The sequence below is a fragment of the Tasmannia lanceolata genome, unplaced genomic scaffold (genome assembly GCF_043159265.1).
Source record: "Tasmannia lanceolata isolate RefF3 unplaced genomic scaffold, GAP_Taslan_0.1 ptg000054l, whole genome shotgun sequence".
Taxonomy (NCBI): Eukaryota; Viridiplantae; Streptophyta; class Magnoliopsida; order Canellales; family Winteraceae; genus Tasmannia; species Tasmannia lanceolata.
The window spans coordinates 1692437-1715713 of NW_027518731.1; the positions used below are offsets into that span (position 1 = coordinate 1692437).

General features: G+C 39.5%; 2 protein-coding genes across 3 annotated transcripts; both read left to right on the forward strand.

The window, feature by feature from the left end:
* The first annotated feature begins 855 nt into the window (after positions 1 to 855).
* On the forward strand, positions 856 to 7368 carry LOC143864753 (putative 12-oxophytodienoate reductase 11). The gene is made up of 5 exons (XM_077375558.1): positions 856 to 1000; positions 1821 to 1961; positions 3189 to 3319; positions 5485 to 5658; positions 6655 to 7368. Exons 1-5 carry the CDS (start codon positions 942 to 944, stop codon positions 7248 to 7250), a joined length of 1101 nt encoding a protein of 366 aa, XP_077231673.1. The 5' UTR covers positions 856 to 941; the 3' UTR covers positions 7251 to 7368.
* Positions 7369 to 16049: 8681 nt separating this feature from the next.
* Positions 16050 to 22292, forward strand: LOC143864803 (12-oxophytodienoate reductase 2-like). Of its 2 annotated transcripts, XM_077375636.1 has the most exons (5): positions 16050 to 16185; positions 17003 to 17143; positions 17981 to 18111; positions 20300 to 20473; positions 21584 to 22292. In XM_077375636.1, the coding sequence occupies exons 1-5, from the start codon at positions 16127 to 16129 to the stop codon at positions 22177 to 22179; spliced, it is 1101 nt and encodes a 366-aa protein (XP_077231751.1). In that variant the 5' UTR covers positions 16050 to 16126; the 3' UTR covers positions 22180 to 22292. The 2 variants fall into 2 exon arrangements, with proteins under 2 accessions (XP_077231751.1, XP_077231752.1); XM_077375637.1 differs by lacking the exon at positions 20300 to 20473.
* Positions 22293 to 23277: the final 985 nt, after the last annotated feature.

Consider the following 23277-nt stretch of genomic DNA (forward strand, 5'->3'; position numbering starts at 1 on the left):
GGAGGGTATGTGGCTGACCAACGCTTTTTAACGTCATTTCAAGTTAGAGTGGTGCGAATTATCCTACAGGGGGGCCCGAATTTATCATTGTTCTATAATAATTGCCCTAAAATAACTCAAAACATCCATTTAATTATATTATAGGCGACCGACCTAATCTAATTATTGGACGATGAAAGGTCAATAAAAAAATGTCATCTACTAAGTAAATAATCACATAGAATGCAAGAAGCCATAGTTTTTAAAGGAGCTGGGATAAAAGTGACCCTTAAAAAAGTGATTTATCATTCAACATCTTTACCCTTTAATTAACCACAAATCCCAACAACACACAAGAATTTCTCCAACATATTGGTGCATGTGATTGTAACAGAAACAAGCAAGCAATCAAGAGGTGCCCCACGATGGGGATTGATTGACGGCTAGGATTATTTTGAGGAACTGTAACAGCCTCTAAATTAGAGAAGCCATCCCAACCCTCCGATCTATAAAGGTTTCTATAATATGTAGTTCCTCTATAGTCGGATGGCTAGGATCATCCTATGGAAATGGTACTTTGGGCACATCAAATGGACGGTTTGGATCATTCTATCGACTATACGGCCACACAGACATATAAAATCTCATAACTTCCTTTATTGGACACACATGTTACACATCTACTTGGCAATGATTTCAACGCTTTAAACTGTGGTGACAATGTGACATATGCCGTGACGCATTATTATTATTTTGAAATGCCAATTCCTCCCATATGATGTCCAAATACAAAGTCCACCAATGAATGGTAAGGGGTATTTCAGGTACACTAAAATTAACGGTAGTTTCGTTATTTAGGTGAACAGTAAGGGTATATTAGATGCTCTTTCCTTCCCGCTCTCTATAAAATGTCCTTCCTAGAGCCCTAAAGTTCAGGATCGAGAGAGAGAGAGAGCGCAAAAATGGAGAAAATTCCTCTCCTTACTCCATACAAGATGGGAAAATTCGAACTTTCTCACAGGTAATTTTCATGAAAAAAAAATCCATGAAAATTTTCAGTTCATTTCATTGAAAAAATTGTTAGGATCTGTTTTTTTAGAGCCCTAGTTTTTCCAAAGATCCAAAGGTTGTTCTCATGTTTTTTAATGTTATAAAGCTCAGATCTATGAATCTATCTATCGATATCTCTGATTTTCTAAACCCTATATATGGTAGATGTTTTCCTTGTCCTTTCTTTTTACTCCCTTTTCTTTTTGCCATTTTCCACTTCCTTTTTTCTCAAAACATTGAAAGGGAAATGATATCAGAAGATTCAGAACCACCATGTTTTATTATTTACTATTTAGAGAGCTGTCAAAGGTTATTACAGTTCCCAAAATGCCCTCACAAGCCATTTAAAAAAGAAAAGACAAGCTGAGTTTGTAGAATCATTAAATCATGGTGGTGTCAATATCAGTGGGCCATTGAGAAAAGGGTAATTGTATTTCCACACACTTTATTTTGTCTTTTCTCCCTGTCTGGATTGCAAGAAAAAACTTTTCTGACAGAATTTTTTTTCTTGAGAAACCCTTTTCTTTCAATGATTTAGAGGGAAAATCCCATATATTCATGGTTAATTTAAGGGATGCTATCATGAATTCAAGGTCTCTCCAAGTCAAAGCTGAATAGGATTGGTTAAATTTTTCTCTTTTCATGTGAATTCAAGTAGGAAATTCTAGAAATATTTCCCTCTCCAAACTTTTCCTAATGTTTTTTTTCTTCTAAATAAGCAACTTTTTTTAATATATTGACTTAAAAACTTCATACCGCTTATCTGTTGTTCTTTTTTGAGAATTTGGCAGAGTAGTATTGGCACCATTGACAAGGCAGAGATCATACGGGAATGTGCCTCAACCACACGCCATCTTGTATTATTCTCAGCGCACCACCAAGGGGGGTCTTTTAATTACCGAAGCCACTGGAGTTTCTGATACTGCCCAAGGGTAAAATTGACCGAAATTTGCACTCACCTACTCTTTTTTATTAGCCCTCAATCGTTTCATGTTGGTACCATATATACACTCCTATGTTTATTGGCTGTGCGATTTTCAGTTAGCCTTTTTACCATACGTGGTTAAAATAATCCATTCATCCTAAGGGTGCAACTTGGGTCGGGCTCAACCCTAACCCAATGTGTTCAACCCAATTTTGGCCCGGGATGGGTTGCGAAAAGAGAACCCAATTTAATTTTGGGTGAAACCCAACACAAACCAAACGTGAAAAGAGAACCCAATTTTAGGGTTATGTTGTTTTTTTGTTTTTTGGTATCTTTATTTACCCTAGGCTAACGGCTGACCTGAACCCACCCGGCCCGATATGGAAAAAAGGAATAGACAGGTTGGATTAATGTTCACAGATTTAGAGGCGGGTCGGTTAGGGTTGACCATCCTTGACCCTGAGGCTAGGTTTGTATATGGTTAGGGTCGAGGGAATGTCATCGCAAGTTGGGCTAGGGTTGGCCTCAACCTGTCCCAACCTGGGCCCAGTTTCATACTTTCATGTCGTTTATGGTTAGTGGTGGCCCACCAGATCAATGGCTCCATTCACTATTAGGTGTGCCTGTGATAGGGAAGTGCTAAGAATGTTTGTACTTGCCAATACTTCATTACGGCACATTGTAATACAAGGAGGCATGCTCATTATTAATTTATTACACAGTAGGCCCCATATTGATTGATCTAGACCGTCCATCTGTATACTGGATTGTCCATTTGATGTGATTTTTGGGCCACCTGTTTACTGGATTGTCCATTTGATGTGATTTTTGGGCCATTGGAGATCCACCACCATCCGGCCTATGGGATGAAGAGTGTGGATAAAACAAAGCTGCCTGGGGAGGAGTGTTAATGGGGAGGTGGATGGGTTGGCTAGAAGTGGGGTTAACCGTTTGGAGTTGGAGTGGTTCGATTTTCTCCGTCCGTAGTTGGACGTTTGGAGTTGGAGTGGTTCGATTTTACTTTTTTTTATTTTTCTGTTATTTTGTTTCTTTGTTCTTTTTCTTTCCGTGTAATTTTGGGTGCGGTCCATCTCGGTCCCCTTCCCTTTCATAATATACTTCTGCCATTTCAAAAAAAAAAAAAAAAAAAACAAAAGCTGCCCCACCTTATAACATGGGTGGGCCTGGATCCATACATGATCATTATGCTTAATTTATTTTTTATTGTTTACAGGTACCCAGAGACGCCTGGTATTTGGACGAAAGAGCAGGTTGAAGCTTGGAAACCTATTGTGAATGCTGTTCATGAGAAGGGAGGCATCTTCTTTTGCCAGATTTGGCACGTTGGGAGAGTCTCTAATTCTAGTATGTATAAATCCCAGCTATCTATAAACTTCTTCTTTAGTACAATTGATGAAAGGATAGTCCATGAACAGATGGCCAATGTCTATGTTACTAATCAGCCTCAATATCCATTCTTCACGTGTACAATTATTTGAGTCATTTCATTTGTGGGACAAACATAGATGAGCCAAGATAAGGAAATTCCAATTACAAAATTCTGTTTTCTGGGTGAAACTTGGGCTTTTAAAAAAAAGATATGAAACTTGTGCTTTGAGTTGATTTCTCTTGCATATTTTGCTCTTAAGAGAGAAACCCAATTCCAAACTCTTGAGTTTATAGAGTTTCTTTGTGCTGCATACCCCATACCTGTTGATTTCTGGGAATTCTTTCGTGACTTTTATTTCAGACTCGCTACTGTTGCCAACTGCCCTAGATTCATAGCTAAGGTTTCTCGATCTCATTCTGATCTTTTGTAAGCTCTCGCTTTCTAGATTCATCCCTAAAACTCTATATTTGAAGCTAGGGTGTTTTTTTCCCTGTTTGATCTCATTGGTTCTCATTTTTCTTGGAAGATCTGTTGATTGCATTAAGCACTTGTTTTTCTTGAGTGGTGTATCTCTGGTCTCTAGAAGTAGATTCTAGCATCATTTCTGGTCTGAAATTTTCAGTTCCTAATATCTGTATTTGTGTTGGTTTTATGTTTGTCATCTTTGGGTTACATGCTTTAGTTTTCAAAGGTTAGGTTGTAATGACAGTTCTTCACTGGTGAAAATTCACTGCATGTTCATAGGTACATGTAAACTGAAATTATATGACAATCTGCTATTATTTGAGGGAAGTGAGTGTTTGCATGTTATATATATGTTCTACTTATCCTTATTCTCATGTTTGACCATGGGCTACTTGGATGCCTTGGCAAAGTGGTTAGTATCTGAACATCTCTCCCCTCGACGATGCAATGACATTAATATATGATTTTATTGGGTAGGATACTAAATATTTTCATGCAAGCTATGGTTGCACCAAAACTACCTTTGACTGCTCATCTGCTAAAGGTTTGATATTTCTGAAGATGCTTTGGACGGTTGTGTGATTGGTTTCTAGTTTGGCTGTGTGAATGGTAGTGGGAATCGTAGAGAAGCTTTCTTTGGTCGCAAAATCATTTTCAAAAAAAAAAAACAAACAAACAAATAGGGCCTCTTAGTTTTTTGTCAAAAAAGCAAATGTAGGAATGTGTATATAGTTTTTCAGGTGCATATCTTTGTTTTCCATGCCTTTTTTATCTGATTATATAAATCTGGTTGTGAGATGCGCAATGTGGATCCATATGGCATTGTTTGTTTTTTTTTGAATGGTAGATCCATATGTCATTGATATGAATGCTATTTTTGAGCATCAGAGAAAATTGCCCATATGGTGTTATGCAATATTACCATGATATAGAACATTATAGCAAGTATTCTGCAGAATTGTGTTGGAGTAATTTTCAAGCACAAATGGAAATGCAAACAATACTATGCAAGCAATCCTAACTTCATTGGAGTTCAGTTGAGTGCAAGTGTTATTATAATTCAATGTCGCGCACTAAATGCTGTCTATGCAAATGAAGAAAATGGTGGTTCTCGACCAAAGCGGGCCTCTATTAAGATCTGTTTGTTTTGGATTTTAAGAACCGACAACAATCAGTTTTGGACTCACAATGTGTTCTCAAAATCCAAAACAAACAGGGCCTAAAACTTGGCTGACGATTTTTTGCAAAGTGGGTCAAGCAATCTCTCCGTTGTACACACGACTAGCCTTGTTGTGGACAGGACATGGGCCAAATATTGCACCAATAATCATAACAGTTGCCTGTTTGAACGTGAATCAATGACCACTTTTGCTTTGATCATCCATTGCGGCCAACTGACTGAACAATGAGGATCATTCATAGTGTGATTTTTGGCCCGTGGACCATCAGTGGATCAGGCCCGGGTAACTGGCTTGCAAATGGGCTGCATATAACTTTCGGCCGAAAGTTGGCCGAGGATCAGCCCATTTGCTTCGCTGTAGGGGATCTTGCAAACCACCAAATTTATCCTCTTCTACAAACCCATTTGATTTGTTCCAGTCACGTGTTTATTTGGGGGTGATATTAAGGCAAAACACACGATAATCTCTGATATTTTCTCCAATTCTTGTGTCAGGCTATCAGCCTAATGGGCAAGCTCCAGTCTCCTCGACTGACACACCGTTGACACCCCAACCTCGAACCAGCGGAGAGGAAGCAACGTTCTCGCCCCCACGACGGTTAAGGACGGATGAAATCCCTCAAATCATTGATGATTTTAGACTCGCTGCAAGGAATGCGATAGAAGCTGGTATGGATTTTTTCTGGAAATCAAGACAGTAAATTTATTCTTTTGTTACAAGTAAAACACTCTCTCCTTTGCCTCATATGTAGTCCAATCTCTGGGTCACCTTGTTAGTTGATAATCCTAACCACAATTTGTTAAATAGCATTCTTTTGGATAAAAAAAGGGCAGCCCAGTGCACGAGGCTCCCACCATTCTTTTGGATAATAAATAGAGGGAAATGATATCCACACTCCCTACTTTGATAATGACTTTCCTTGCTTTATTAAACATATTTTATGATGGGCTGTTGATAGATTTTAGGAATTCTAGCATACTTTAACATCTAATTATTAGTGTAAATGAAGAGAATACTGGAAGCAGTCCACTATATGAATAGTCTAGACTACAATGGTCCATTCCTCCCATTTTGACACTGCTATGTATTGCTCGGATAAACAGGTAACAGTATCAGTCCTCTGGTTCTAACCTTTTAAAAACAAACCAATTGTTTATATGTGCTAGTTTTACAGGTATTACTGTTTGAAAATACAAAAATTGCCCACGGTAAAAGCTGAGTCGACTTCCTTTTACCTTAGCTGAGTTTTTATTTGAGTCAGGATTTGCACTACCAAGTCAATCAAAACTCCTTCACTCTCCTGAATTATGACCAAGTCAACTAAGGACCTTGCCACTTCAGTACTCTGCCATGCCACGCCGAGTCTACTTGAATTTTATTTGTCCGCATTTTTACCAGAATCTATGTTTTGAAACATTGATTCCATAATTGATGAGGCATGATTTTCATCAGCTTGGATGAGTCACAGGATTTCGTTATTGACATGGGGAGGCCAAAACCGAGTTGACTAGAGCGAGTCAATAAATGACCTGGAGTTTTAGCCTTCCAAAAAAAAATGACCTGGTGGTTTAAACATTGATTAGTTACAATATCATCTTAGACTGTGACTTAAAACTCTCTCTCATCACTTATCTTTTCTAGACTTAAAACTCTTTCATACACAGGTTTTGATGGAGTTGAGATCCATGGCGCCCATGGATACATAATCGACCAGTTCATGAAAGACCATGTCAATGACAGAACTGACGAATATGGAGGAAGCTTAGAGAATCGTTGCCGCTTTGCTCTAGAAGTAGTTGAAGCCGTGGCCAACGAGATCGGAGCCCATAGACTCGGCATTCGGCTCTCCCCCTTCTCCAGTTTTATGGAGTCGGGAGATTCTAACCCTGAAGCTCTCGGCCTTTACATGGTTGAATCACTGAACAAATATGGAATTCTCTACGTCCACATGATCGAGCCGAGGATGAAAACATCGGCGATCGAGGTTTCGGAAACTCCCCACAGTCTTTTACCCATGAGAAAAGCTTTCAAAGGGACTTTTATTGCTGCTGGTGGGTATAACAGAGAAGAAGGCAACAGAGCTGTTGCTGAAAATTATGCAGATTTAGTTGCATTTGGTCGCTTCTTCTTGGCTAACCCAGATCTACCTAGGAGATTTGAACTTGATGCTCCACTTAACAAATACAACAGAGACACTTTCTATATACTTGATCCAGTTGTTGGGTACACTGACTACCCATTTCTTGAATCTTATATCTAGGTTCCTGAATGAGCTTGTAAAAGGAGTCTTTAACAGATCATCAGGGGTTTTAGAGATAAAACCAGTGGAGAAATTAATGAGATATGTCATCCATTTGATTTGGTTTCATTTCACAAAAGTCTTCATTTAGATTTTTTTTTTTTTTGAAGAAATGAATTTCTATGCCCACGACCTAATAAAAAAGATAATAGGTATTGACGCTTGCAAATTTAGGCCACGTTTGCCAACCAAGATAGCTAGGGCCTAGGGAGGGCGTGAGATGGAGAGAGTTGAGATTGCATGACCGAGTGTAAGGTAAGTAGGGACTAAAAAGCAAGGAACAAATAAGTTGTATTCTGTTCACCTGCGTTCCCTGGAAAGCAAATCCCAGGAAAACAGCCTCTTTTTTCCTTGACAAGACAAAATTCTAGTGTTCACTTGCTTTCCAGTGAAAATAGAATTACACATGTGGAATTTGTGCAATAAGTCAAAAATTGACATGGAAAAGATCATTTTCCACCCCCCTTTAGGGATTTCATTTCTGACAAAAAACACACGGATTTTGTTTCCCTGGGAAACTAGTGCAAAAAAAAGGGCAAGCAGTTTCCCTGGAAACCTTTTCCTGCGCAAGTGAACAGTCTAGAAACAGTCCAGGGAAATCTTTTGCTGCACAGATTCCCCAGATTTCTTTTCCTAATGCAACGTCAGATTCCCGGGAGACATTTTCTTTTCCTTTCCCGGGAAAACAAGTGAACAGAGCCTAATATATCCTCTCCTAGCTCTTGCTCTTTCTCTAGTCTCTCCTTCATCCAGCCTCATTTACCAAGATATAATCTCAATCTAATCTACTTTCCTAACAAGCCTAACTATCTCAATTTACCACCAAATAAGATCAAGTCTAATATCCTAATTTATTTAGCTTGCCCTATCTAACCTACTTTGCCTCATCTAGACAGATTACCTCATTTAACCAACATGCCTAATCCACCTCTAAGAAGATCCAATGGTGAGATCTCAACCCAATCACACCTTTTTCCACTTTGACTCCTTCCCGTGTCATATTTGCCCCTGATTCCATTAATTTTTTTTGAGTCAAATTGTAAAATTTAGAAGAGAAGTCTATTAATTCTTGGATAATTTACAATGAACAAGTGAAGGATAAACATGGAAAGATATAATCTCAATCTAGTCTACTTTCCGAACAAGCCTACCTGCCTCATTTTACCACCAAATCAAATGAAGTCTAATAGCCAAATTTATTTAGCTTGCCCCATCTAACCAACTTACTAATTTTATCTAATTGCCTCATATAGCCACATTGCCTTATTTAACCAACATGCCTAATCTACCTCTAAGAAGATCTAATGGTGAGATCTTAACCCAATCTCACATTTGGATTGGGTTAAGATCTCTCACAGTTTAATACAAATGCTGGAATCAAGTAGAAATGGAACTGGAGATGATCCTAGCAATCCAAACCCAACTTCTGGCATCACTTAAAGTCTTCTATCATGGACCACCACATTATTTGTCATCTTTTCAGCAATGTTCTTTGGGAAATGATAAATCCGCCCCCTCTTCTTCCTCGAGACACCCCCTTGTAGTGTAAGAAGAGAAGTAATTATACACTAGAAGGGGTGGCCCGAGAAAGATAGGGGGAGAAAATTGGGAGAGTTGGATCCTGGAGATTACAAGACTTAATAGTGGAAGTACTTAATTTAAGAAGGCCGTTGGGTCCTAGGATTGAACATCGAAGAGATTGGCAAATGAGGAGGCAGATAGATTAGCAAAAGCAGGAGTTCTGAGGGCGGAAATGTTGCTTGTAATTCTTTTATGGATTTGTTTGGGATCACTATCCTTATCTTGTACTCTTTTTTCTTTTTCTTTTTTTTCCCTTGTGTGTGTGTGTGTGTGTGTGGGGGGGGGGGGGGGGGGGGGGGGGGTTAGTATTTGTTTTCTTTCTTTAGATTTCTTTCCTTATTTACTATTTCCATATATTTTTTTGAAATGGTTTACTATTTCCATATTGAATCTAGGTTTCCTTATTTTCTATTTCTTACTCTGCTAAGTCTTGTTTCCTATTTTGCTTTCCCTAATTTCTATATAATGTAGATGCCGTATGGCTTTTGAGCAAGGAATAATCAAATTAAGTGCCTTAAATATCTAAGGAAAGGAGGTGGGAACATTCTCGAGGATAGATCCCCACCTTTAATTAGATTTGATCTCCATCGTCCATTAAGGAGGTGGAAGCCAATAAATAGATGAGGCCTCATTTGGCCAAACCATCCAAGCAAACTTGTATGCTCTCTCTTCTAGTGCAATACAACTTCTCTATTTTCTCGTGTTCTCTCTCGTCTACTTCGATTGCCCGCTTCCTCTTGATAGGCTGACTTAGCATCACCAAGGGGGTGAAAAGTGCTAAGTGCCGGCACGGTTGGCTTGGTAGGGTCCAAGGCCATGACAATGTGGTATAAGAGCCGGGTTCACCAGGAGCGTAAACACAAAGAGTAAGCACCATGGCGGATATGACAGAGGGACACCATGATGAGCCCACAAGGGGTAGGGACCCCAACTCAACTCAACAAGGCGGCAAGAGGACACGTGCCTCTAGCAAGGCAAGAGGCGAGGAATTTGCTACCTTGGAGGGAAGGGTAAGCATCATGGAGGAGGCAGGATCTGATGTTTGCCATGAGCATGTGTTCGTGTTTCTTCGAGCGGGTGTCTCAAATTATCAAGCTACAATGCTGATGGTAAATCCTTTTCCATTAGGTGTCTTTCTCCTTAACAATCCAGTAGAAATTACAAGTTCTTGAGTGGGACCCCACTTGTATGAAAATTCTTATTCCTATTTCTTTGGAAATGGGATGGAAAAAATAATATTGTAACTTTTATTTTACAAAATATTCTATGGTGGAATCAGAAAACAACCTCTTGGCGTGGCAAACTGATTCCAGCATTTTCTCACTTAGACTCTGCCCCATGCCATTTTTGCCCCCTGCTTCTTTTAATTTTTTGGTCGAATGCTGGAATCAGGCGGAAATGGAATTGGATGCCGATTACAGCACATGATCCTGGCAATCCAAATGCAACCTCTTGCATCACTGAAAGTCTTCTATTATGGACCACCCCATTATTTCGTCATCTTTTTAGCAATTTTCTTTGGGAAATGATATATTTGCCCCATTTCTTCCCCAGGACACCCCACTTGTGGCGTAAAAAATTAAAAAGAGAAGTCATTATACACTAGAGGGGGTGGCCTGAGAAAGTAGGGGAAGAATACCATTAACTCCAAAGGTCCTGAGACCAGCAAGATCCTCCTTCTTGTAAATTTGTAATATAATAAGGGCTATGATAAATTCACACCCTCTGTACGATAATTCGGTCAGGTACGTGGCAGACTTCAATGCTTTTTAACGCCATTTCACTTTAAAGGGGTGCGAATTATCCTACAGGGGGTGCGAATTTATCAATGGGCTATAATAATTGCCCGAAAATCACTCAAACGTCCATTCTGCTGGGAAAACGGGATTCCGTTTTAGAACCCAAAAAAAAAAAAAAAAAAAAAGGAGCTTCAACCATTTGAGCACGTTCCCTAAAAGACAGATATAGGGAATAAAAGCAATAAATTCACATTTAAATGGTCAAATCCTGGGTCATGTCAGTCCTGTTTTTATTTTCCAGAGGGAATCCCGTTTTCACAGTGTTACGAGAAAAGATTTTCTACACACTAGGTAGATTAATTATCTACACACTTAGCTTAAAATACAGTGGGGGGCGGTGATCCAAAGCATTCATTTGATGGGTTCTCTCATAGATATGGTGGGCCCAAACAATCAGCTCCATAGGATCATTTTAATCATTCCACATTGGTGCAACTGTTAGGCCAATGTGGAGCTTTTCAATTGGACGGTCAAGATCAATAAAAAAGATGTTGTGTATAAAGTAACTAATCACATAGGATGCAACTGAAGCCATAGTTGTTTAAGCTGGGAAAAAAGTGACTGTTAAAAAAGTGATTTATCATTGAATTAACCACAAATCAAACAACACACTAGAAATTCTCTAAGATATTGGTGCATGTGATTGTAACAGAAAAACGCAATCAATCAAAAGGGAAGTGATAATACGCACCTATTCATTACTTGGGACAACCAGCTGCAGTGTATCTACGTACAGTGCAACTGGGTGTCCAAAGTAATGTAAAGGGGCACATTTATCATTTCCCATCTAAATGTGCCCCACGATGTGGATTGATTGATGGTAAGGATTATTTTTGTTTTCGAGAATAGTATCCCCTCTCCTTTGTTTCAATAATGGCATTCCACTTAGGGGTGCAACTCGGGTCGGGTTGGGTCGGGTTGACGCCAACCCGAGGAACCCATTTGCCAACCCAACCCGATTTCCAACCCGGTTGTGGTCAACCCCGACCCAACCTGATTTGCAATTTCCACAACTCGACCCAACCCGATTTCCAATTCGGGTTGGGTTGGGCCGGCTTGACCCGATTTGATATGGTACCAACAGTTGACCACCTCAACTCAAGCTGGGTTGTTTTGGATTTTGAGAAGCAATAGTGAGTCACCAATAATTAGTTTTTGACTCACAATCGGTTCCCAAAATCCAAAACAAACAGGGACTAACAATTAACTAAGGGAAATGTTACGCACACTACTATATTTTGATTATCACACTCTTCAGTTTATTAAAGTACGGTATGGCCTGCACCATAGGATTATCCAAACTGTCCGTTGTGGACTGTGGAGACTATTTCAATGTTGAAACAGAAAAACACATACAAAAACTTCTTCAGATGGAATACAGTAATATTAATATAAACTAGGATCATATGTATATGTTGGAATTAACATCACTACTAATCGGAATACTTGTAGGGTTTCGGGTCGGGTCGTGTTGCCCGCCACTCCAACCCGACCCAACCCGATTTTCAATTCGGGTTGATTTTTCCCAGCCCTAACCCGACCCGATTTGCGAAAAGCTTAACCCGACTCAACCCAAAGTCGGGTTGAACCCGACCCGAGTTGCACCCGAAATTCCACTCTTTACACTTCTTAAATTGGTTGTTAAGAGCATTTTGAGGAACTGTAACAGCCTTTCAATTTTAAAAGCAGTTTATAAAAGTCTGAAGCAATTTGAGCATTTTTTTTTTCTATAATGACACTCCACTAGGGCCTTTTTTCTAGGTAGCATTTTTCACAGGTTGCCCCTTCATCCATTCTAATGTACGCAAATTAAAAGTTAGAGAAGCCATCCCAACCCTCCGATCTATAAAGGTTTCTATAATATGTAGTTCCTCTATAGTCGGATGGCTAGGATCATCCTATGGGAATGATACTTTGGGCACAACCTTTTTATGCTGTGGCACGGTTTGCATCATTCCGACATTTTGAGAAATATAAGACTATACGGCCACACACCATACAAAATCTCATAACTTCTTTTATTGGACACACATGTTACCTATCTACTTCACAATTATTTCAATTTCAAACGCTTAAAACTGTGGTGACATAAGCCGTGACCCTTATTATTATCAAATTTTTACCGGAAATGATATACCCGCCCCTTTTCTTTTGATCACCACAAACACCACTGTCAGTGTGTCAAAAGAGGGGCTGTTGTACCTATGTGAGAAGAATTCAATGTCCCTGATTGCCACGCATTTTTAGGCAGAGGTCTAACTACTACGTGAAAGTAGCCCTGGCAGACGGGTGGGCCGAGCCGGGTTGGGTTTGACCTGACCCGTACGGGTCCGGGTCATTTTTACGGGTCGGTGTGGACCCGGACCCGTACGGGCCGGGTTGACCCGCAGGTCACCCGTTTTTCCACAAAATTTTTTTTTCTGTCTTTCACGCTGTTTTTCCTTCCAAGTCTGCATGATCGTGTATACACAAAGCAGAGAAGTCATGAAAGATAAAAATATCCAACAGGTTAATGAAAGCCCTAAATTCCCCCAGTTTTAGTGCATGATCTTTACATCCACTAAAAATATAAAATAAAACAAAAATAAATGAAAGCCCTAAATTGCATCACTTGTGGGAGGAAAGGAGGTTTGAAATTACAGCTAAACCCTATTCTCAAACCCCATTCTCAACCCCTATTCTTAAAAAGTAAAAAACCTAACCTATTAAGTGCGTGTTTGGCGTACCATTTAAAACACCGTTTGGCGTTTGAAACACCGTTTTGGGGCCAAACGGCCGTTTGAGCGTGTTTTGGTGCATAGCCACCGTTTGAAACGCCGTTTGAAACACCGTTTTGAGGGTTCAAAAAGGGTGTTTTGCAAACGGAGGGGGGGAGGTCCGTTTGCAAAACGCCGCTTTGAATGGAGTTTTTGGGTTGTGGGTTTTTATGTGTTTGCCCTCACCAAAACCCACTTTTACGTATATGAGTGCGATTTTATGCGTCAAATACCAAAAAAGTGGAGGTGTTAATATCATTCTTGAGGACACAAATTTGTTAAATTGTTAATATTTAATTCAAAACAAGGGGCTGCTGATATCATTATATGATCTCTTAATTTTGATTTTTTAAAGACAAAAGAATTAAAAGAAACGCTAGTTTCTTACTTTTTTCATCTACTTTGCAAAGTTGCAAACCCTCTCACGCCTCACTGCCTCTGCGCCTCCACTCGTCCGTCATATCCAGCAAATCCGACTGTTAAGAAGAAGAAGGAGAAGAACCTCAAAGGTATAGCCTTTTTTTTTGTGTGGCAATGATGTTTAATTTTAATAGTGTTTGAATAAGATCCTAATGACCTTTTAATATTGGGCCTAATGAGAGAGTAGTTGAGTTACATTGATGCCAACCAAATAATGCCCTTTTTCGTCATTTTACCACTAAAACTCTGTTTTATGGCATATGCAACCAAACACACAATACCTCCGTTTGCCGTTTAAAACGCCGTTTTGATTTGGCCAACCAAACATGAAAATGCAGTTTGGCAAACCGCCGTTTTGAACTAAAACGCCATTTTACAAAACGGTGTTTTAAACGCTATTTCAAAACGGTACGCCAAACACACCCCAAGTGTTAGAAAATTGATGTGCAAATCTGTAATTTAGGATTCGAAAATACCTTATAATAAATTAACCCCACAACTTGAAGACAGAGATCAATAATATTATTTTCTGCAATAATAATCTGTAAAGAAAAAGAGAAATTGTTAGATCACTTATCGAGTTGAGTTACGAAGAATCTTCGTTGTTCTCAAGGCAAATCTCGCCCCCACTATGACGAATCAACGGTGCAGATGAGCGTCTCGGCGTATGCCTCCAAGATACAACAACTCTCGCTCCAGGGGTGTGCACTCACGCAGCCCGGATGCCTAAGAACTCGCTTATATTTGCTAAAAGCCTTGAGCAGAAAATCAGAGAGAAAATCAGAGAAGAGAAAGAGCAGAAGAAGAATCTGTCAAGGATATCTTTCTGTTTTCTCTAAAACCAATTTTATAGAAAGGTAATCGACACGTTAGGGTGAAACGTCGCACTCTTTTAGTGCGTGAGAGACGTTTTCCAAACGGTCACTAAACCACGATTAAGGAATCTTAAACGGTAAAAAAGAGTTAAAACAAAATAAATAAATTTTTGACCGTTAAAAGGAAAAAATAAATAATAGAAAAAGAAAAGCCTTAGGTCCACGCACGCGGCCGGCCGGGTCGAGCCGGGCGGTGCGCGTGTGTGGTAAGATCAAAAGCCCACCGGACCCAAGTGGGTGATCCGTGCGCGTAGGATCCCCATGACCTCTTGCTCATTCACAAGGCTAAGAGAGTGAAAGTATATATATGGCCACTCTCATCCTCTCACACTTCCCATATAGGTCTAAAGTTTTCTCATGACTTTAGTCTTTTTGGAGGGAAGCTCAAGTAATTTGAATAAGAAGCCCAAAAACATACATATAATGACTAAAAACACCAAATTGTAAGTTTGAATTACAAAAAAACTTTTTTCACATAAAAAGTCAACATTAAGAAAATCAAGAGGGTTAGGATCATCCCTAACCCTATTCTCAGGAGAGAGAGAGAGAGAGAGAGAGAGAGAGAGAGAAAATCAAGAGGGTTAGGATCATCCCTAACCCTATTCTCAGAGAGAGAGAGAGAGAGAGAGAGAGAGAGAGAGAGAGAGAGAGAGAGAGAGAGAGAGAGAGAGAGAGAGGAATGACCTGGAGTGGAGGCCACGCCGGCGAGGCTGTCGGAAACCGGTGACTGAGTAAAAGGGAGAAGCCCAAACGTTTGGCGGAGATGGAGTGAGAGAGAAAGGGAGAATCGAAACCCTGTGTTTGTCTCTTTCATTGACATTATTTCTGCTTCATTAGTGGTTGAAAAACCCCCTTTTGCACCTTTGTTTTTATGGGCACGGTCCACTTGGACTGGTCCAATTTTTACGGCCTGGACTAGGAAAAAATGGGCGGGCCGAGTCGACCTGCAGGTCCGGTCACTTCTTGCCAGGTCTACCTGAAAGGGATCTTTTGACAGAAGCTAGTGGGCCCGGCGGCTCCTCGGTTGCCGATATCAAAATTCAAATACATCACGTCTTCTGTTCGAGCCCCCCCTATCGATCATTGAATATTGGGGTTGTCTCTTGTTTGGTTTGCAAATGTAAAAGGTCTTCCTTTGTACATTAAATATCAATAATTTTGGAAATGCCAATTCCTCCCATATGAAGTCCAAATACAAATTCCACCCATGAATGGTAAGGGGCATTTCAGGTACACTAAAATTAACTGTAGTTTCGTTATTTAGGTGAACAGTAAGGGTATATTAGCTGCTCTTTCATTCCCGCTCTCTATAAAATGCCCTTCCTAGAGTCCTAAAGTTCAGGATTGAGAGAGAGAGAGAGAGAGAGAGAGAGAGAGAGAGAGAGAGAGAGAGAGAGAGAGAGAGAATGGAGAAAATTCCTCTTCTTACTCCATGCAAGATGGGAAAATTCGAACTTTCTCACAGGTAATTTTCGTGAAAAAAAAATCCATGAAAATTTTCAGTTCATTTCATTGAAAAAATTGTTGGGATCTGTTGTTTTAGAGCCCTAGTTTTTCCAAAGATCCAAAGGTTGTTCTCATGTTTTTTAATGTTATAAAGCTCAGATCTATGAATCTATCTATCGATATCTCTGATTTTCTAAACCCTATATATGGTAGATGTTTTCCTTGTCCTTTCTTTTTACTCCCTTTTCTTTTTGCCATTTTCCACTTCCTTTTTTCTCAAAACATTGAAAGGGAAATGATATCAGAAGATTCAGAACCACCATGTTTTATTATTTACTATTTAGAGAGCTGTCAAAGGTTATTACAGTTCCCAAAATGCCCTCACAAGCCATTTAAAAAAGAAAAGACAAGCTGAGTTTGTAGAATCATTAAATCATGGTGGTGTCAATATCAGTGGGCCATTGAGAAAAGGGTAATTGTATTTCCACACACTTTATTTTGTCTTTTCTCCCTGTCTGGATTGCAAGAAAAAACTTTTCTGACAGAATTTTTTTTCTTGAGAAACCCTTTTCTTTCAATGATTTAGAGGGAAAATCCCATATATTCATGGTTAATTTAAGGGATGCTATCATGAATTCAAGGTCTCTCCAAGTCAAAGTTGAATAGGATTGGTTAAATTTATCTCTTTTCATGTGAATTCAAGTAGGAAATTCTAGAAATATTTCCCTCTCCAAACTTTTCCTAATGTTTTTTTTCTTCTAAATAAGCAACTTTTTTTAATATATTGACTTAAAAACTTCATACCGCTTATCTTTTGTGTTTTGGGAATTTGGCAGAGTAGTATTGGCACCGTTGACAAGGCAGAGATCATACGGGAATGTGCCTCAACCACATGCCATCTTCTATTATTCTCAGCGGACTACCAAAGGGGGTCTTTTAATTGCTGAAGCCACAGGAGTTTCTGATACTGCCCAAGGGTAATATTAACTGAGATTTGCACTCACCTACTCTTTTTTATTAGCTGATATTGACACACCCCTCCACCGTTTCATGTTGGTACCATACAATCATACATACACTCCTATGTTTATTGGCTGTGCGATTTTCAATTAGCCATTTTACCGTACGTGGTTCAAATCATCCATTCATCCTAAGGGGTCAACTTGGGTCGGGCTCAACCCTAACCCAATGTGTTCAACCCAATTTTGGCCCGGGATGGGTTGCGAAAAGAGAACCCAATTTAGGGTTATGTTGTTTTTTGTTTTTTGGTATCTTTATTCACAGATTTAGAGGCGGGTCGGGTTAGGGTTGACCATCCTTGACCCTGAGGCTAGGTTTGTATATGGTTAGGGTTGAGGAAATGTTATCGGAAGTTGGGCTAGGGTTGGCCTCAACCTGTCCTAACCTGGGCCGAGTTTCATGTCGTTTATTGTTAGTGGTGGCCCACCAGATCAATGGCTCTAATCACAATTGCGTGTGCCTGTGAGAGGGAAGTGCTAAGAATGTTTGTACATGCCAATACTTCATTAGGGCACAGTGTAATACATGGAGGCATGCTCATTATTACATACTAGGCCCCATATTGATTGATCTAGACCGTCCATCTGTATACTGGATTCTCCATTTTATGTGCTTTTTGGGCCACCTGTTTACTGGATTGTCTATTGGATGTGATTTTTGGGCCATTGGAGACCCACCATACGGCCTATGGAATGGAGAGTGTGGATAAGACAAAAGCTGCCCCACTGAATAATATTGGTGGGCCTGGATCGATACATGATCATTATGCTTAATTTATTTTTTACTGTTTACAGGTACCCAGAGACGCCTGGTATTTGGACCAAAGAGCAGGTTGAAGCTTGGAAACCTATTGTGAATGCTGTTCATGAGAAGGGAGGCATCTTCTTTTGCCAGATTTGGCACGTTGGGAGAGTCTCTAATTCTAGTATGTATAAATCCCAGCTATCTATAAACTTCTTCATCAACTAATCTTTAGTACAATTGATGAAAGGATAGTCCATGAACAGATTGCCAATGTCTGTGTTACTAATCAGCCTCAGTATCCATTCTTCACGTGTACAATGATTTGAGTCCTTTAATTTGTGGGGCAAACATAGATGAGCCAAGATAAGGAAATTCCAAATACAAAATTCTGTTTTTTGGGTGAAACTTGGGCTTCTTTTAAAAAAAGATATGAAACTTGGGCTTTGAGTTGATTTCTCTTTCATATTTTTTTCTTAAGAGAGAAACCCAATTCCAAACTCTTGAGTTTATAGAGTTTCTTTGTGCTGCATACCCCATACCTGTTGATTTCTGTGAATTCTTTCGTGACTTTTATTTCAGACTCCTTACTGTTGCCCTAGATTCATAGCTAGGGTTTCTCGATCTCATTCTGATCTTTTGTAAGCTCTCGCTTTCTAGATTCATCCCTAAAACTCTATATTTGAAGCTAGGGTTTTTTTTTCCCTGTTTGATCTCACTGGTTCTCATTTTTCTTGGAAGATCTGTTGATTGCAATAAGCACTTGTTTTTCTTGAGTGGTGTATCTCTAGTCTCTAGAAGAAGATTCTAGCATAATTTCTGGTCTGAAATTTTCAGTTCCTAATATCTGTATCTGTGTTCGTTTTCTGTTTGTCATCTTTGGGTTACATGCTTTAGTTTTCAAAGGCTTAGGTTGTAATGACAGTTCTTCACTGATGAAAATTCACTGCATGTTCATAGATACATGTAAACTGAAATTGTATGACAATCTGCTATTATTTGAGGGAAGTGAGTGTTCGCATGTTATATATATGTTCTACTTATCCTTATTCTCATGTTTGACCATGGGCTACTTGGATTCCTTGCCAAAGTGGTTAATATCTGAACATCTCTCCCCTCAAAGATGCGATGACATTAATATATGATTTTATTGGGTAGCATACTAAATATTTTCATGCGAGCTATGGTTGCACCAAAACTACCTTTGACTGCTCATCTGCTAAAGGTTTGATATTTCTGAAGATGCTTTGGACGGTTGTGTGATTGGTTTCTAGTTTGACCGTGTGAATGGTCGTGGGAATCATAGAGAAGATTTCTTTGGCTGCAAAATCATTTCAAAAAAAACAAAAAAACAAAAAACAAAAAACAAAAAACAAATAGGGCCTCCTAGTTTTTTGTCAAAAAAGCAAATGTAGGAATGTGTATATAGTTTTTCAGGTGCATATCTTTGTTTTCCATGCCTTTTTTATCTGATTAGATAAATCTGGTTGTGAGATGCGCAATGTGGATCCATATGTCATTGTTTTTTTTTTAATGGTAGATCCATATGTCATTGATATGAATGCTATATTCGAGCATGAGAGAAAATTGCCCATATGGTGTTATGCAATATTACCATGATATAGAACATTATAGCAAGTATTCTGCAGAATTGTGTTGGAGTAATTTTCAAACACAAATGGAAATACAAACAATACTATGCAAGTAATGCTGACTTCATTGGAGTTCAGTTGAGTGCAAGCGTTATTATAATACAATGTCCCTCACTAAACGCTGTCTATGCAAATGAAGAAAATGGCGGTTCTCGACCAAAGCGGGTCTCTATTAAGATCTGTTTGTTTTGGATTTTAAGAACCGACAACAATCAGTTTTGGACTCACAATGTGTTCTCAAAATCCAAAACAAACAGGGCCTAAGACTTAGCTGACGATTTTTTGCAAAGTGGGTCGCGCAACCTCTCCGTTGTACACATAACTAGCCTTGTTGTGGACAGGACATGGGCCAAATATTGCACCAATAATCTTAACAGTTGCCTATTTGAATGTGAACCAATGCCACTTTTGCTTTGATCATCCATTGCGTGCGGCCAACTGTTTGAACAATTAGGATCATTCATAGTGTGATTTTTGGCCCGTGGACCATCAGTGGATCAGGCCCGGGTAACTGGGCTTGCAAATGGGCTGCATGTAACTTTCAGCCGAAAGTTGGCCGAGGATCAGCCCATTTGCTTCGCTATAGGGGATCTTGCAAACCACCAAATATATCCTCTTCTACAAACCCATTTGATTTGTCCCAGTCACGTGTTTATTTGGGGGTGAATATTAAGGCAAAACACACATTAATCTTGATATTTTCTCTAATTCTTGTGTCAGGCTATCAGCCTAATGGGCAAGCTCCAGTCTCCTCGACTGATACACCATTGACACCCCAACCTCGAACCAGCGGAGAGGAAGCAACGTTCTCGCCCCCACGACGGTTAAGGACGGATGAAATCCCTCAAATCATTGATCATTTTAGACTCGCTGCAAGGAATGCGATAGAAGCTGGTATGGATTTTTTCTGGAAATCAAGACAGTAAATTTATTCTCATTGTTACAAGTAAAAGACTCCCTCCTTTGCCTCATATGTAGTCCAATCTCTGGGTCACCTTGTTAGTTGATAATCCTAACCATAATTTGTTAAATAGCATTCTTTTGGATAAAAAAAGGGCGGCCCAGTGCACGAGGCTCCCGCCATTCTTTTGGATAATAAATTGAGGGAAATGATATCCACACTCCCTACTTTGATAACGACTTTCCTTGCTTTATTATGATGGGTTGTTAATAGATTCTAGGAATTCTAACAAACTTTAACATCTAATTATTAGTGTAAATGAAGAGAATATTGGAAGCAGTCCACTATATGAATAGTCTGGACTACAATGGTCCATTACTCCCGTTTTGACACTGCTATGTATTGCCCGGATAAACAGGTAACAGTATCAGTCCTCTGGTTTTAACCTTCTAAAAACAAACCAATTGTTTATATGTGCTAGTTTTACAGGTATCAGTGTTTGAAAATACAAAAATTGCCCACGGTAAAGCTGAGTCGACTCCCTTTTACCTTGGCTGATTTTTTGGTTGAGTCCGGATTTGCGCTACCAAGTCAATCAAAACTCCTTCAGTCTCCTGAATTATGACCAAGTCAACTAAGGACCTAACCGCTTCAACTGAGTACTCTGCCATGCCACGCCGAGTCTACATGAATTTTATTTGTCCTCATTTTTACCAGAATCTATGTTTTGAAACATTGATTCCATAATTGATGAGGCATGATTTTCATCAGCTTGGATGAGTCACAGGATTTCGTTATTGACATGGGGAGGCCAAAACCGAGTTGACTAGAGCGAGTCAATTAATGACCTGGAGTTTTACCCTTAAAAAAAAATGACCTGGAGTTTTAAATATTGATTAGTTACAATATAATCTTAGACTTTGATTTTATACTCCCACATGATTACTGAAAACCAGAGGGAGCAGCATTAACTTCTGTTTCAAAGATGAAAATTTAACTGCAATTCGTTTTGAGGACTGCTTATAGATTAACATCAAAGATCCCTTTCTCTCTCTGTCTCATCACTTATCTTTTCTAGACTTAAAACTCTTTTTCATACACAGGTTTTGATGGAGTTGAGATCCATGGCGCCCATGGATACCTAATCGACCAGTTCATGAAAGACCATGTCAATGACAGAACTGACCAATATGGAGGAAGCTTAGAGAATCGTTGCCGCTTTGCTCTAGAAGTAGTTGAAGCCGTGGCCAACGAGATCGGAGCCCATAGACTCGGCATTCGCCTCTCCCCGTTCGCAAGTTTTATGGAGTCGGGAGATTCTAACCCCGAAGCTCTCGGCCTTTACATGGTCGAATCACTGAACAAATATGGAATTCTCTATGTCCACATGATCGAGCCGAGGATGAAAACGTCGGCGGTCGAGATTTCGGAAACTCCCCACAGTCTTTTACCCATGAGAAAAGCTTTCAAAGGAACTTTTATTGCTGCTGGTGGGTATAGCAGAGAAGATGGCAACAGAGCTGTTGCTGAAAATTATGCAGATTTAGTTGCATTTGGCCGCTTCTTCTTGGCTAACCCTGATCTACCTAGGAGATTTGAACTTGATGCTCCACTTAACAAGTATAACAGAGACACTTTCTATATACTTGATCCAGTTGTTGGGTACACTGACTACCCATTTCTTGAATCTTCTATCTAGGTTCCTGAATGAGCTTGTAAAAGGAGTCTTCAACAGATCATCAGGGGTTTAAGAGATAAAACCAGTGGAGAAATAAATGAGATATGTCATCCATTTGATTTGGTTTCATTTCACCAAGATCTTCATATAGAGTTTTTTTGTTTTTGTTTAAAGAAATTAATTTCTATGCCCTCAACCTAATAAAAAAGATAATAGGTATTGACGCTTGCAAATTTAGGCCAGGTTTGCCAACCATGATAGCTAGGGCCTAGGGACGGCGTGAGATGAAGAGAGTTGAGATTGCATGACCGAGTATAAAGGTAAGAAGGGACTAAAAAGTAGGGCTGCAACTCGAGCCGGGTTTTACCCGACCCGCATCGACCCGACCTGAAAATAGCCTGGGTTGGGTTCAGGTTTCATGGGTTTTGGGTCGAGCCGGGTTGAGCATTCAAAGCCCACATGAATCTTGGGTCGAGCCGGGTTTGAAGGGGCCCGACCCGACCCGAGTTACATAAGTTATAGTATGTACATTTTTTTTTATTGTTAGTTAAAAGTTAAAATTGAAAAACCACGCACCCACTGTTATTGTATGTGAGTGTAATTTCTACTTCTATGAGTTGAGTTGATTCAAGTGTTTGATTCAGCATTGTTTGATTGTAACTACAGCATTGTTTGAATGTAACTACAACATTGTTTGATTACAACATTGTTTGATTCAAGTGCAATGTGAGTGTAATTACATCATTGTTTGATTCAAGTGTAATGTGAGTGTAATTTCTGCTTCTATGAGTTGAGTTGCCTTGCCAAACAAGAATTTTCCTTAAAAAATTGCGTCAACGTGAAAAAACTCGACCCGACCCGAGATTTATCATGGGTAGGGCCGGGTTTTCCCAAAAAAACCCGACCCGCCCGACCCGAGTTGCAGCCCTAGTAAAAAGCAAGGAAACGATGAGGTGTATTCTGATTAAAGTTTTTATTTTCCTTCTTTTTCAGCCTTTCTTTCCTTATATATCCTCTCCTAGCTCTTTCTCTTTCTCTAGTCTCTCCTTCATCCAGCCTCCAGAGCCTTCTCTCACCATTTAATATACTAAATTTCCATGGATTGTTAAGATCTTTGAA

Bases quoted from the DNA above. Each gene is read 5' to 3' on its own strand.
- LOC143864753 (XM_077375558.1), top strand. From the start codon at position 942: ATGGAGAAAATTCCTCTCCTTACTCCATACAAGATGGGAAAATTCGAA. The intron at 1,001-1,820 runs GTAATTTTCATG...AGAATTTGGCAG, and splicing joins AAATTCGAACTTTCTCACAG to AGTAGTATTGGCACCATTGA. The intron at 5,659-6,654 runs GTATGGATTTTT...TTTCATACACAG, and splicing joins AAGGAATGCGATAGAAGCTG to GTTTTGATGGAGTTGAGATC.
- LOC143864803 (XM_077375636.1), top strand. From the start codon at position 16,127: ATGGAGAAAATTCCTCTTCTTACTCCATGCAAGATGGGAAAATTCGAA. The intron at 16,186-17,002 runs GTAATTTTCGTG...GGAATTTGGCAG, and splicing joins AAATTCGAACTTTCTCACAG to AGTAGTATTGGCACCGTTGA. The intron at 18,112-20,299 runs GTATGTATAAAT...TTCTTGTGTCAG, and splicing joins TGGGAGAGTCTCTAATTCTA to GCTATCAGCCTAATGGGCAA.